Raw genomic sequence first — 14,178 nt, forward strand, 5'->3', positions numbered from 1 at the left:
AATATCTCAAAAACCATAGTGCTATCGCACTTTTTTTGCAATTTTTCTGCATTTGGAATTTTTTTGCCATTTTCTAGTACACAATATGGTAAAACTGATGGTTTCATTTAAAAGTACAGCTCGTTCCGCAAAAAATGAGCCCTCACATGACCATATTGACTGAAAAATAAAAAAGTTACGTCTCTCAGAAAAAGAATGGCGAAAAAAAAAACGGAAAGCGAAAAATCGGCCGGTCGTGAAAGGGTTAATATCAACTTTGAAATTAACTTTGTTAGTGGGAAAATCCCTTTAATATCATTAGCATATCACATTCGAAGCTTTCACAGCTATACGCTAGTGTGACCCTGGCCGAACACTATCATACTGACCAACAGACTACATTGAACAACTTAACAAATGCAGCAATCAATCAATTGTTCAAGTCCCCATGTACGGCTAAAAAATATTGTACAAAAAATATATATATATATGTAAAAAACAAAAACAAAAAAATCTGAAGTAAAAAACTCAAAACCCCCCTCTATTTTAGGAACTGAAAAAATCTGAACACATATTGGCTATATTTATGGGCTTTTTGGTCCTATAGCTGCCCCCCTTTACCTTTATCAGGGTACAGTATGTGTGGTTTTATTTGTTTTGGTTTTTTTTTTCCACCTTTGTGTCTACTCTATTATGTATGCTTTTATTTAGTTGTCCTATAAGTGTATATTTAAGTAAATGGAGGTATTTTTCATTACGTTTCAATTTTCTTTTTTATTAGTTTTGATACCAACTACAGTAAAATGAACTGCTATATACTTTCACCGATACTCACAGGAGGCTCGACCATGGTGTCTTCTCTTTTCCCTAGATAATAAAGGTAAACTATTGTTAAAGTGGATCTAATTCTTCCTACTAACTGCATACATTATTAAAGAGGACCTTTCACTGGATTTATTATTTTAAAGTACCTCCACCAATTGCCGCTGCTCCACTTATTGTGGAGCAGATTTTCTTTATCTTAGCCCCTCCATTCCAAAGTTATCCTCCCAGGTAATAAAAATGCAATTTTTCCTTCAAACAGTAGGAAATATACCACAGAACTCTGTGGAGCAGCAAAAACTAAAAGATGCACCTGGCTTCCCCCGGGGACGGACAGATGGCACCTGCCCACACCTGGCCCCCACCGGGGTCGGACAGGCCGAGCCCGCCCACACCTGGCGCCTGGCCACACCTGGCCCCTGCCGGGGATGGACAGGCCGCGCCCGCCCACACCTGGCCCCCGCCGGGGACGGACAGGCCGAGCCCGCCCACACCTACCCCCTCGGGGACGGACTGGCAGCAGCCACCCACACCTGGCCCCCAGGGGACAGAGTGACGGTGCCCGCCCACACATCGCACCCCCGTGGACGGACAGGCTGCGCCCACCCACACTTGGCCCCCCTGGGGATGGACAGGCTGCACCCGCCCACACTTGGCTCCCCCCGGCAACGGACAGGCTGCGCCCGCCCACACCTGGCACACCCGGGGACGGAGAGGCGGCACCCGCCGACACCTGTTTCCCCCGGGGACAGACAGGCCGCGCCAAAAGAAAATCAATTCAAAGGTTTTCTTTAACCCCTTTTGCCCCATTGAGAATGAAACAAACAAATATATATATATATATATATATATATATATATATATATATATATATATATATATACAGATACATAATGGGTATCGCCTAATTCAGAAATGTCTGATCTATAAAAATATAAAATAAATTAATGTGATCGGTACATGGTATAGTAATAAAAAAAATTAAAATACCAAAATTATGTTTTTTGGTCACCACAAGATTGCATTAAAATGCAATAACAGGTGATCAAAACAACGCATCTTCCCAAAATTTGTATGATTAAAAATATCAGCTCAAGACACAAAAAATAAGCCATCACCAAGCCCCAGATCCCAAAAAATAAGATCTCTATGGGTCTCAGAAAATGACGATAAAAGGACTATAACTTTTTTCTTTTTTACAAACTTCAGAATTTTTTTTCCACCATTGAGATAAAAGTAAAACTATGCATATTTGGGATCTATGAATATGGGGAATCATATTGTCAGATCAGGGTTACCATATAGTGAATATGGTAAATAAAAACAAAAATAAAAAACAATTGGGCTGCACTTGGAAGTTGTTTTCCTTTTTTAAAGTACAGTACAATATGGGGCAGAATTAATGGTATCGTTCAAAAGTACAACTTGTCCTGCCAAACAATAAACCCTAATATGGCTATATTGACTGAAAAGTAAAAAAAAAGTTATGGCTCCTGGAAGAAGTGAGGAAAAAAATGAAAATTAAAGAGAGAAAATTGCCAGATGGTAAAGGGGTTAAATATTGCTTTGAGTTCTGATGAGATTGGTGTACTTATTTTGATAATCAATGTCAGTTCTATAAGCCTTTTTGAAAGATTAACACTCAATCTCCATCCACTTTGTCTGATTGACAGTCCCAGGCTCCCACTGAGATTTCATAGTACTGAGTGCAAGCTGCAGTGGTCAGTCTGGCTGGTTGGGGATGTTGAATACACATGGACTCATCAGCTCTCTCACTTTTCATATGGATAAAATACTAGTTTTAATTGTAGAATTATACAGTCATTGTTACATGGATGTAATATTCGGTCTAACAGATCCATTAAATAATGTATGCAGCATGTTCTGGTGACATACAGTATCTGCTTTGATCAAACAACTGAAATTGAAGCCCCCTCAAACCAATTCAACTTACCATTCTGTTGGCTGTAACATCGGGATACAGTTTGTATGAGTAAAACACCTATTACCATGAGTAAGCTTCCAGTAAAGATATATGTTATGATCTTCAATAAGCCTAAAAGAAAGAAAAAGTTCTTTCACCTTAATAAACAAGGATAGATGTTCTGTCACAATGTGTTAAGAAAATGAAAGGAGAAGGCCAGAAAGTGCTGGTGGCTCTAGAATAGGTGCAGGACAGTATTTCCTCTCACATTGTTTTATTCGCCATTTGGACTTTTTACAGAAGGATGTTACAGGACTTACAGGAGGATGTTACAGGACTTACAGGAGGATGTTGCAGGACTTACAGGAGGATGTTACAGGACTTACAGGAGGATGTTACAGGACTTACAGGAGGATGTTGCAGGACTTACAGGAGGATGTTACAGGACTTACAGGAGGATGTTACAGGACTTACAGGAGGATGTTGACTCCTCTCCTGCGTAAGGATACTCATGTGCGGGAGGACAAGACTGCTCTGTATTCACAGTGACTAACTTGTAAAAAAGATTTGTGATAATCTTGCATGCAATCTGAGCTTTAAATGGATTGTCTCATGGTAATAAAGTCTTGGTCCAAAAACATTGTGGCCCGAATTCATAGTTTTTTTCTCCGGTCTTCATGATGAGTGCTGGAGTCAGCCTGTCACACTCGCTTGTGGAGGCACTGACACAGTTTGGAGAGAGATCTCCAAAGTGTAGTTAGCAAATAACCCACAAGAAGGCGATAGAGTAGTCAGCAAGCCGGGTCTGCAACAGGAGGTCTCGTCAATGGTACAGGAGTAAACAAATCGTAGTCACGTGATTGTGACGCCCTGGGCAAGCCAGGGGTCACAGGTCATCACACCACCACACCCTATACCCCAGTTAGGAACACCAAAGATAAACCAAAATCCTTGTTGCCTTCCTCCAAAGGCTGATGTTCACACCAGGGGGTGGGCCAGGTGGTTGGCTCCGCCCACCGAGGAGATCACAGCTCTGGAGGCGGGAAGAACCAGGCAGTCCAGCTAGGGACGGAAAGGAGTAAACAAGTTAGTTCAGTTTAGGAAGTGAAAGTAGATAGAAGTGAAGTGGTAGAGGAGCAAAGGAGAAAACTTGAGAAAAGGAGTAAAAGTGGCAGTAAGAAAGCCTGAAGCTGGTCCGGGTGTGGGGTGTGTGCCCCGGACTGAGACAGCAAGGTCAGCAGACGGCGGTGATTGTCCGCAGGGGTGACTGCTCGGAGGTTCCTGGAAGGACCGCGGACGGGTGGTGACCCGGCGGTCTGGAGCAGTGTACAAAGGACAGTCAGCACCAGGGCAGGGGCCTCTCGGACCCCGTTAAGGCTAGGAGTCGCCATAATTTGCCAGATCCGTCAGTGAAGGGGACGTCTGTCTCCCAACAACCAAGTCCCGATTGAAGGCAACAGTCCAACCATTAAAGTAGAGACACCGCCACCGCCAGGGCACCAGTTTCTAAGGGCCAGCGCCTGCGGGCAAAGAGTAGAGCTCCTCCGGTCCAGCTTGAAGCCGGGGAGCGGGTTACCGGTGGGAACCCATCGAGACCATCAACAACATTAGGTGCAGGAAAAGGGACATCACCGTCACCTACCGGGGAAAGCAAGTGCAGCCGTCCGTGGGAACCGTATTTCCAGCCGTGTGTTTTACCGAGAACTGTGTCATCGTCTCAGGCTGAGTGAGTACCACAGTGCCGCAAGGCACAGCGCTGCCCCCGCGTCCCTGCGCCCACCAAGCCCTGCATCTCCCACCTCATCACTGGGCCCCGGGATCACCAACCCCTACCCACGGAGGGGCAACACAACAACTGGCTGCTCCACATCATCACTCCCGGGATCCCCATACAGAGCAGCGGTGGTGTCAACAAATCACCACAACCGTGGGTGGCGTCACGGACAATAACCAATCCCCACACCCAAAATCCCCTTTCACTCACGGGCGAGGAGCGCCGCTCGAGAACCCCGGGATCCGGCTCACCGCTCAAGCCACCACTAAGCAGCAGCAGCCGGACCCGAGCAGAGGGGTGAGCGCAGTGCTGACACCCTCCTCCCCGCCCGCGACATGATAGTCAGGGGTCAGGCGCCGGGATGTTACATATACAGCATAAGGGAAAGACGGAGCCAAGGTCAGGAATGAAGATACAGGTCAGAGGTCGGATGTCAGGGTAATGTACAGGGGTGGAGGATACACAGGTCCGGACCAGGGTCGGACAGATAGGACTGGTGCAACTACAGACAGGAATGGGAAGTCAGGAAACGAGGGACGGATGAACAGAGGAGGTCGCTGGTGAGGACTAGGTGGCAGGGAGGCAGGATAGATCAGGTTAACTCACTGGAGCTAGGCATGCATGATGCAGAGCAGGAACTATTACTGGCGCTGTCCTGGAGTACCAGCACCAGGATATAGCGGCCTGTCCTCCGGAACAAGGCAGAATGGAATTAACCCCTCCCATGACCTGTTACCCTGAGATAAGATACCAGCAATGGCTCAGCGGCGGCTGAGCCAGGCATGGATCATGATACAGCCACTCCCGATTCATTAAGAGAAGTACATTTCTTATTGAAACAAGAGCATCGGATAAGTGGCGTATGCCTGCCCACAATTTTTACTCCAGTCAGGGACTAGAGTAAAATTTGTGTTATAAGAAACATTACCACTCTTTAGTAATTGAACAAGTGGGGTTTGCAACATCCAGCTCCAGCATCACTCACTTTGCAGAAAAAAGTGGATGTCCAGCTCTTCAGGCAAAGAATCACGTCTTTATTTCATCATGCAGACACAGAGGATTTGTTGAAATTTAATCCCAAATGCTGTAATCAGAAATGAATGCATTGCAAAATCCAGTTGTGGCACTTTTAGAGTTTGGTTATTCTGTCAGTACTATCTGACAGATAATTATAACTCACAATACGATTTGGTGGCCTCTGCTTGAACACAATATATATTTTCATCTCACTTATTTGGGTACAGCCTAAATTAATAAACCGGGAGAAAAAAAATTCTATATAATATAAAAAAAAAAAAACAAAAAAACAAAAAAACAACTATATCGAATATTTCAACTATATTGAATAGATGACGATACAGTTGAAAGTGCAATACCTAGCAGAGGTCGGGTGGCACTGGGCCCCCCTGACTCACGCGGTTGTGGTCTGCCACCATTGGCGGTACACCACTAATTATAAAGATTATGCCCAACAACAATTACTAGAAAATCAATGTTAACTGGAAAAAATGGCTGAATACTTTTTTATTTCATTGGGTAAAAATTAAATTAAAATATTATTAAATCATACAAATATAGCAAAAATATTAGAAATAGTATACTCAACTCGATGTGTTGCTTCTCATGTCAGGTATAGGCGTCTCATAAACTATTGTGGATGTTGTAGTTTGTCCTATGAAAACTGAAAAAAAAAAAATTTTAATCTGCTATTCCCAGCATTTTTAAACAATAAAGATTTGTTAAGAGGGTTGTTATGGCAAAGACATGGTAACTAATCCTTAAGGAGTAACTAAAATTTTAGGTTGTGTTTCCGTATTTGACACTTTACCTGCAGATTGGTGAGGTCTTGGTCTGAGACCCTCACTGATCACTCAATGAACCCTCAAACAGTGCGCAGCTTAGGAGGTAAGAGCTCACACCTGTCTGATCGCACACACACAGCGCAGATTCTATAGCAAGGATAGGTTATAGGCTCACAATTTGACCATAAACTTCATTTTTTGTCCTCCTAAGCATTACTTTAAATTGGTTGTCTGTTCTAGAATGAAAAGCCTGCCATTATGTGTCCCACTATGTGGCTTGTGAATCCTCCCATCGCATGCACTGTGCGCTGCAAGGATTCTTCTGTGTCTGCGCCGGCAATGGCAGTCACGTTACATGATATGTAGACTCTTGGCCAGAACCCGACTTGTGGGCATGACCTCAATCAATACACTTCTATTCAGTGAAGTTGCGCTCACTGGTCGGGTTCTGGCTGTGAGTATGTAAATCGCATACTTGAATGCCATTCCCGGATCAGACACCGATTCATTCTCTCAACACAGTATGGGCACTGGGAGAATTCACAAGTTCACAGTCATACAAAGTATCTCACAGAGTGACTGCAAACTTTTCATCTAGACCGGACAACCTCTTTAAAGGGAATCTGTGACCAGGTTTTTGCCACCTAATCTGCATAATGTAGGGGCAGAGATCCTGATTCCAGCGATGTGTCACTTACAGGCTGCTTAGTGTAGTTTTGATAAAATCACTGTTTAATCAGCAGGATATTATCATTAGAGGACTACTTGGTGTGCTGCCAGGCGGTCCAGCATATTCATGAGCTCTGTATAGCTGCTAGATCTGCAGCAGAGAAAACATTGATTTTATCAAAATGACAGCAAACAGCTCAGTATGACATAGCTGGAATCAGGATCTCTGTCTCTACATTATGCTGCTCTCAGATGAGGGAGAAAAGGATTGAGGGAAATGGACCCAGCGCTGAAAATCCATATATATATATATATATATATATATATATATAAATGAAAAAACTTTCTTGGACATCTTAAAATCTTCAAAGGGATCCATAAGGTGAGAGGACACACATAAGAGTACCTTACGCGTTTCAGACGAAAAATAAAAACAAGTCCTTAATCATAGGTGAGTATGCAAGAAAATTACACATATTAACACTAGAACTACTGGACTCGTGACACCTATATAGAAATACATGGTGCAAAGTAGTCAAAATGACTACCTCAGTAGTTCTAGTGTTAAATATCCTAAGGTAGGCTTCTAGGGAAGACTCCAAACGCCAAAATGACTTTTTTTGGTTGCTGCATATTTTGCGCAAGATGCAATATCAGGCGATCAAAATGTAGCAGCTGCGCAAAAATGGTACCTTTAAAAATGTCAGCTCGAGACGCAAAAAATAAGCCGACAATGAGCCATAAATCCCAAAAAATTATAACACAATGGATTGCAGAAAATGGCACAAAAAGTGAGCCTTTTTTTAGACAAAATTGTGAATTTGTTAACCTCTTAGTTAAAAGTAAACCTATACATGTTTGGTGTCTACGAACTCGTACTGACCTGAGGCATCACATAGATATATCAGTTTTACCATATAGTGAACACTGTGAATATAATATCCCAAAAACAATTGGGCAGTCAAACATTTTTGCAATTTTTTTGAACTTGGATTTTTTGCCATTTTGCAGTACACTATATGCTAAAACTAATGGTTTAATTCAAAAGTACAACTCGTCCCGCAAAAAATGAGCCCTCATATGGCAAAAATTGATGGAAAAATAAAAAAGTTGCGACTCTCGGAAGAAGGGGAGGGGAAAAAACGGAAAATTGCCCAAGGGTGAGGGGGTTTTAATACTAAAAACAATTTAACATACTGTACCTCTGGATTGTCAAAATTGATTTTATGTAAAAAGGCTCGTACATGTCATTAAGCTATATTTAGGTTGCCATGATATTATGCACAAACTGAAGATAATAATTAGGGATGATCGAATACCTGAAATATTCGGCTTTGCGAATATCCAACAAATAGGTCGCCACTATACGAATATTCGATGCGCAATGTAAGTCTATGGGAAGCACGAATAGCTCCGAATAGTTTTTATTCGGGCTTCCCATAGACTTACATTGCGCATCGAATATTCGCGAATAGTCGAATAGCGGCGACCTATTCGGCAAATATTCGCGAAGCCAAATATTTGAGGTATTCGATCATCCCTAATAATAATATATGATATACTGGCTGAATTAAGCACTATGGAGGACTGACCTATACATTGTCCCTTCATACGGAGCAGCTTATGATCTTGTTTTTTGTATTATATGATGCTGTGATTGTAACAATACTAATCATGGTGGTTTTTAGTTACTCTGTGTGATCGTGTCTGCAACGTAGAGGAAGAATAATCGTCGACATGCCCACTTCAGATAAATATGCCTGCATACATTTTATATTTTTCTGGTGCTTGTTTTTATTTTTTGGCTTGAAAAAGGACATTTTTGGCCAAAGTTTAATATTTTTGCCATGTCTGTAACTATTGTGAATACTTTTTTGATCCATCCGGTGCTTTGGAAAACCATCTTGTCCTTGTACTGAATGACTGCATGGAGAGCTGTTAACAACAAGCTCGGAGCTACAGGAGTGGTGCTGGGATTTTTGTGATCTGGTTATAATATACTCAACTTGTTCTCTTGACTTCATTGTCACGTACAGATGTCTGTTGAAGCATTGTGGCTGTGGTAGTTTGTCCTGTGGATACTAAAAAAAAAATAATAATTATAGATTACTATACTGTAGGAGGGTGACTGGTGCCCTGCAGCCCCCTGAAGGCGTCATGGTTATTTTGTGTTTTTATGTGTGGGAAATGTTGTTTATGTGTGTGCTTTTGGGTACACTGTTTTCAGGCACCACTAGGTGTCACTGCTCCCTGGTCCCTTAGCTTGGAGTTGGGATGGAGAACAGGGCTGAAGGAGTTAAAGGTAAATCTGCCTAGCAACAGTGAGTTGACAGTTGGGATTAGTCAGATAGGTACAGTAGAGTAGAGAGAAGAAGCTGTACCTGACGGAGGTATAGTTAGAGAAGCCCAGGGTAACTTGGCCAGACCCTCAGGGTCACCCCAGGAAACCCAGATCAAGTAGACAAAGGTAAACTGTTCAGTAGCCGGGCGCAGTAATAGGCACGGACAGGCCCAGAAGTTGTGGGCCTTGATTCTAGTGGAATCTCTGGGAAACAACTGACTCCAATGGGAACGGTCTAGGTGTGAGGTAACATAGACCTGAGCAAATGGGTGATCACAGAGAGAGTGGTGAAGGTGTAAGATGGTGGTCGAGTTCCTACCCCTGAAGACACCAAATATGCAAATATGTTCTTAAATATATATATATATATATATATATATTTATGTGATGCGGTATAAGGTGTAATGTTATGTAGTATATAATGTAGGATACTTAACCCCTTCACGACCTTGGACGGATCTATCCGTCCAGGATCGTGTCCCGTTAAGCCCCGCCCCCTGCCGCGGGCAGGCGGCGTGGATCGGCACACATATCAGCTGTTTTCAACAGCTGACATGTGTGCCTGCTAGCCGCGGGTGGAATCGCTTCCACCCGCGGCCATTAACCTCTTAAATCTTGCTGCCAAAGTCTGGCAGCAAGATTTAAATGCGCGCGGCCATGTTTGTTACTTACCGCCGCCCCCACCGGAAGTCACGTGTGTTATCACGTGACTATCGGTGGTTGCCATCGTAGCACAGGGTCATGTGATGACGCCTGCTGCTATGATGTTTCACTTTCATTTTCCCTCGGCCGAGAGCAGAGGGAAAACCAAAGTGACTGAATCTGCTGATTACAGCTGTATTGCTGTGATCAGCAGATAGCGATCAGCGATCGGATTGCTGATTGCTATAGCCCCCTAGGGGGACTAGTAAAATAAAAAAAAAAAGTAAAAAAAAAAGTTTTAAAAAATAAAAAAAAAAAAAAAACAACCTAAAAGTTCAAATCACCCCCCTTTCCCCCCATTGAAAATTAAGGGGTTAAAAAATAAATAAATATACACATATTTGGTATCGCTGCGTTCAGAAATGCCCGATCTATCAAAATATAAAATCAATTAATCTGATTGGTAAACGGCGTAGTGGCAAAAAAATTCCAAACGCCAAAATTGCGTTTTTTGGTCGCCGCAAGTTTTACGCAAAATGCAATAACAGGCGATCAAAACGTAGCATCTGCGCAAAAATGGTACCATTATAAACGTCAGCTCGAGACACAAAAAATAAGCCATCACTGAGCCTCAGATCACAAAAAATAAAGACGCTACGTGTTTCGGAAAATGGCGCACAACGTGCGCCACTTTTATTGGACAAACTTGTGAATTTTTTTTAACCCCTTAGATACAAGTAAACCTATACATGTTTGGTGTCTACAAACTCGCACCGACCTGAGGCATCACATAGATACATCAGTTTGATCATATAGTGAACACTGTGAATAAAACATCCCAAAAACTATTGTGTGATCACACTTTTTTTGCAGTTTTTCCACACTTGGAATTTTTTTGCTGTTTTCCAGTACAATATATGGTAAAACCTATGGTTTCATTTAAAAGTACAACTCGTCCCGCAAAAAACAAGCCCTCATATGGCAAGATTGACGGAATAATAAAAAAGTTACGGCTCTCGGAAGAAAAGGAGCAAAAAACAAAAACGCAAAAACGGAAAGTGCCCGGGGGCTGAAGGGGTTAATACGGTATTATTAGTGTTATAGGTGCAGGTGAAAAGTTAAATCTGCCCGGTGACAGACAGGTGACAGTTGGGATTCTGGGATTAGCCAACTAGGGAGTAGCTAGTGCTGAGGGAGCGAAACGGTTGCTGTTGAAACATCAGTTAGGGCCCAGCCTGTGACAGGAACAGACGTCAGGTCTGAGGAGCAGCAGTGCCGTATAATATGGGTGTCATGAAGAGAGGGAGACCATTACATAGAAGAGTGTGACTGAGGAAAAGAGGGAACAACTGAGAAAGAGAAGGAGGTGACCGTGACACGGAGTGATCTAGTGGAGCAGGGTCAGCGCACTGACCAAAAGAATGAGTGACTGAGAAACACGGGTCCTGGCGCAAGACAGAGCAGGACAAGGAACGTGTCGTAAGCGAGTGTTTCTGAGGCGTCTTAGCTTATAGCTCAGTCCAGCCATATTGGCAAAATCTCTCTAAGAGGGAAAAGACGTGGAACTGCTTTAGGAGGAGAATGACTTCCAAGGACTGTGATGTGGTGCTGGGCTGGGGAGTGTTGGGAAGAAAAGGACTTAATGGAGGTTGGAATAACTAAAGTGATGAATGTACTTAATGATCATCTGTGATATTGAAATGTGCACGAAGATTTGTGTTACGTTGTTGTTACCAAGTTAATGTTTAGTAAAACTATGTTTTTTTATGAACTTGTGGTCTCCCTCAATAAACTGTGTACCATCTGGTCCTGGCCGGCAAAAACCACTGACAACATGCGGCCTGCAAAGGCGTATCGCCTCCAGAGTGCAACACCACACACCCAGGCAGGACCTCCATTTTCATGTAGCATGCCACCGTGCAGCAGACGATTGCCTCGCCCACGACTACCACCCCGCGCCACGATACAAAGGAACTCCATCCGGTGGTGTATCAAATCCCTGTTGGAGGGGAAACGATTAGATCCATGTGGGACTCCATGAATTTACTAGCTGCCACTGTGGTCTTGCCAGTGGAAACATACAGTTCTATAGTAGCCGGAGAGGTGTGCAGGAGGGAGCAGTTTGCAGGGAAATGTGAAATGAAACCAAACCGCAACATGCCTCTAACGTCGCAGCTATGTGCCCGCAGTGGATGTGCACCACAGAAACTGCTAGTTATTCAGTGAATAAGTGTTAAACGTTATCCTGGACTTCTTGTCTAAATTTGTCTTGAGGAGGAGAAGCTGCAGTGTCTATGGTTGTACTATGGAGGTGGCAGGAGTGCAGCACCGAAGAGAGACGCTGCCTAGAATCAGGAGCTCGCCTCTGCCCACAACTACGGCCCCCTGCCACCCCCAATACCTAGCGGTTTTTGGTATAAAATATTTATTAAATGGGTTGTCTGGGTATAAGGTATTTTTAAACGTTTTATAAGACAATATAAAATTGGTCTGATCATCATCACCCATTAACTAGTGCATACATTGTGTCATTTCATAAGTGTTAGGCCTAAGCCACACGGCGAGAAAAACAGTGCGAGTGGAGTGAGATAAAACATCGCATTCCCCTCGGACCAATTCTAGCCTGTGTGTCAGCACACATGAGCGATTATTTTCTCAGCCCTAATCGGACTGAGAAAACAATCGCAGCATGCTGCGATTGTAATGCGAGACTCTTTCTCTCGCACCCATTCAAGTGAATGGGGCGAGAGAAAAATCGCACTGCACTCGCGGTACACCGGTGTACTGCTAGTGCAGTGCGAGAATGGCAATAGCCGGCTACGCAGAAGAGAGGGAGAGAAATCCCTCCCACCCCTCCTGAGTGCCGGCCTGCCCCCCGCAGCTGAGGTCTGCTCGCACGAACGGACCTCAGTTGCAAGGACACACGCATGACACTTGGCTCTGCTGTACTGCCAGCACGAGCCGAGTGTCATGCAAGGGGATCGCAGTAGACCCCGTGTGGCCCCAGCCTTACACAGTTTAAGGAACTGGAGCACTACCAATCTGTGTAGTGTCTGGTCTCATGTACTACAATTCAACTGCTCCCATGGAAGTGAATGGGAGTTGAACTGCAGCCATCAAAAAAAGTACACAATGTATGGAGAATTTATCTCTTATTCAATTAGTGATTAGCTATTGAATCAATAACGGTTTCTGCCTGATAACAATTGCTAGCAAATATGTAAAGTATGATTTTATTTTTTCATTTTAGAAATCAATGTCAGGTTGAGAAATGGCCATACACTTTGTTTCACTGGGTAAATTTAAGCACAAAAATATTAATAAATTATTCAAATATTATAGCAAATATATTAAAAAATTATACTCACTCGATGTCTTGCTTCTCATGTCAAGTGTAGACGTTTCATGAACTGTTGTGGCTTCTGTAGTTCGTTCTATGAAAGCTGAAAAAAAAATTAGTTTGCTATACCTAGCATATTTTTAAAATACTAACTATTACAAGGGTTGTTTAGGCATAGAAATGGATTACAAAGCCTTAAATGAGTTGTCCACCCCCAAAACATCCCCTTCTCAATCTGTATGTATCCCCCTTGTAATATAATAACACGTATACTCACCTCTGGAGTTGGCCTTGTTCTGGATGCATTAGAAAAATCCAAAGGAGGGAAGAGTGAAGCAGCTGCTGATTGGCCGCAGGGATCTCAAGACATAATGTCCTTCAACCTGCAGGACAGCAGTGCCAAAACCTCTGGAACGGCTCTGTCACTAGAGGTGAGTATAAGTGTTATTATTTTACAAAAGGGATACACAGAGATTGAGAATATGTGTGTTTCCTTGTCCACGAATATTGAGGGAATTGAGCTCAGTAATTAACTGACCGCTGTATCTCATCTTTTTAGACTCGCTTGTAACAGGGTTGGTGCCTCAGGATTGGAGGATTGCTGATGTGGTACCGATATTTAAGAAAGGTAAGAGGGTAGATCCAGGCAACTACCGTCCAGTAAGCCTGACATCAGTAGTATGCAAAGCTTTGAGGGCATTTTAAGGGATGACATGCAAAAATATATTGCAGAAAATAATATAATAACTGACAGACAGCATGGATTCATGAAAGATAAGTTGTGTCTAACCAACCTGTTGGGGTTCTATGAGGGGGTAAGTGCAAACCTGGATATTGGTAATGCAGCTGATGTGATTTATTTGGACTTTGCAAAGGTATTTGATA

At 43.1% G+C, this 14,178-nt stretch overlaps 1 protein-coding gene across 1 annotated transcript in view; it reads right to left on the reverse strand.

The window, feature by feature from the left end:
- Nucleotides 1-8,971: 8,971 nt before the first annotated feature.
- LOC142244659 (platelet glycoprotein VI-like) overlaps nt 8,972-14,178 on the reverse strand; it is a 48,785-nt gene continuing 43,578 nt past the window's right edge. Inside the window, exons 6-7 of the mRNA XM_075316942.1 lie at nt 13,322-13,396; nt 8,972-9,051 (exon numbers count right to left, since the gene is read on the reverse strand). Coding sequence (XP_075173057.1) covers nt 8,972-9,051; nt 13,322-13,396 — 155 coding nt within the window. The remainder of the gene's footprint in view (nt 9,052-13,321; nt 13,397-14,178) is intronic.

This window comes from Anomaloglossus baeobatrachus, chromosome 1, assembly GCF_048569485.1.
Source record: "Anomaloglossus baeobatrachus isolate aAnoBae1 chromosome 1, aAnoBae1.hap1, whole genome shotgun sequence".
Taxonomy (NCBI): Eukaryota; Metazoa; Chordata; class Amphibia; order Anura; family Aromobatidae; genus Anomaloglossus; species Anomaloglossus baeobatrachus.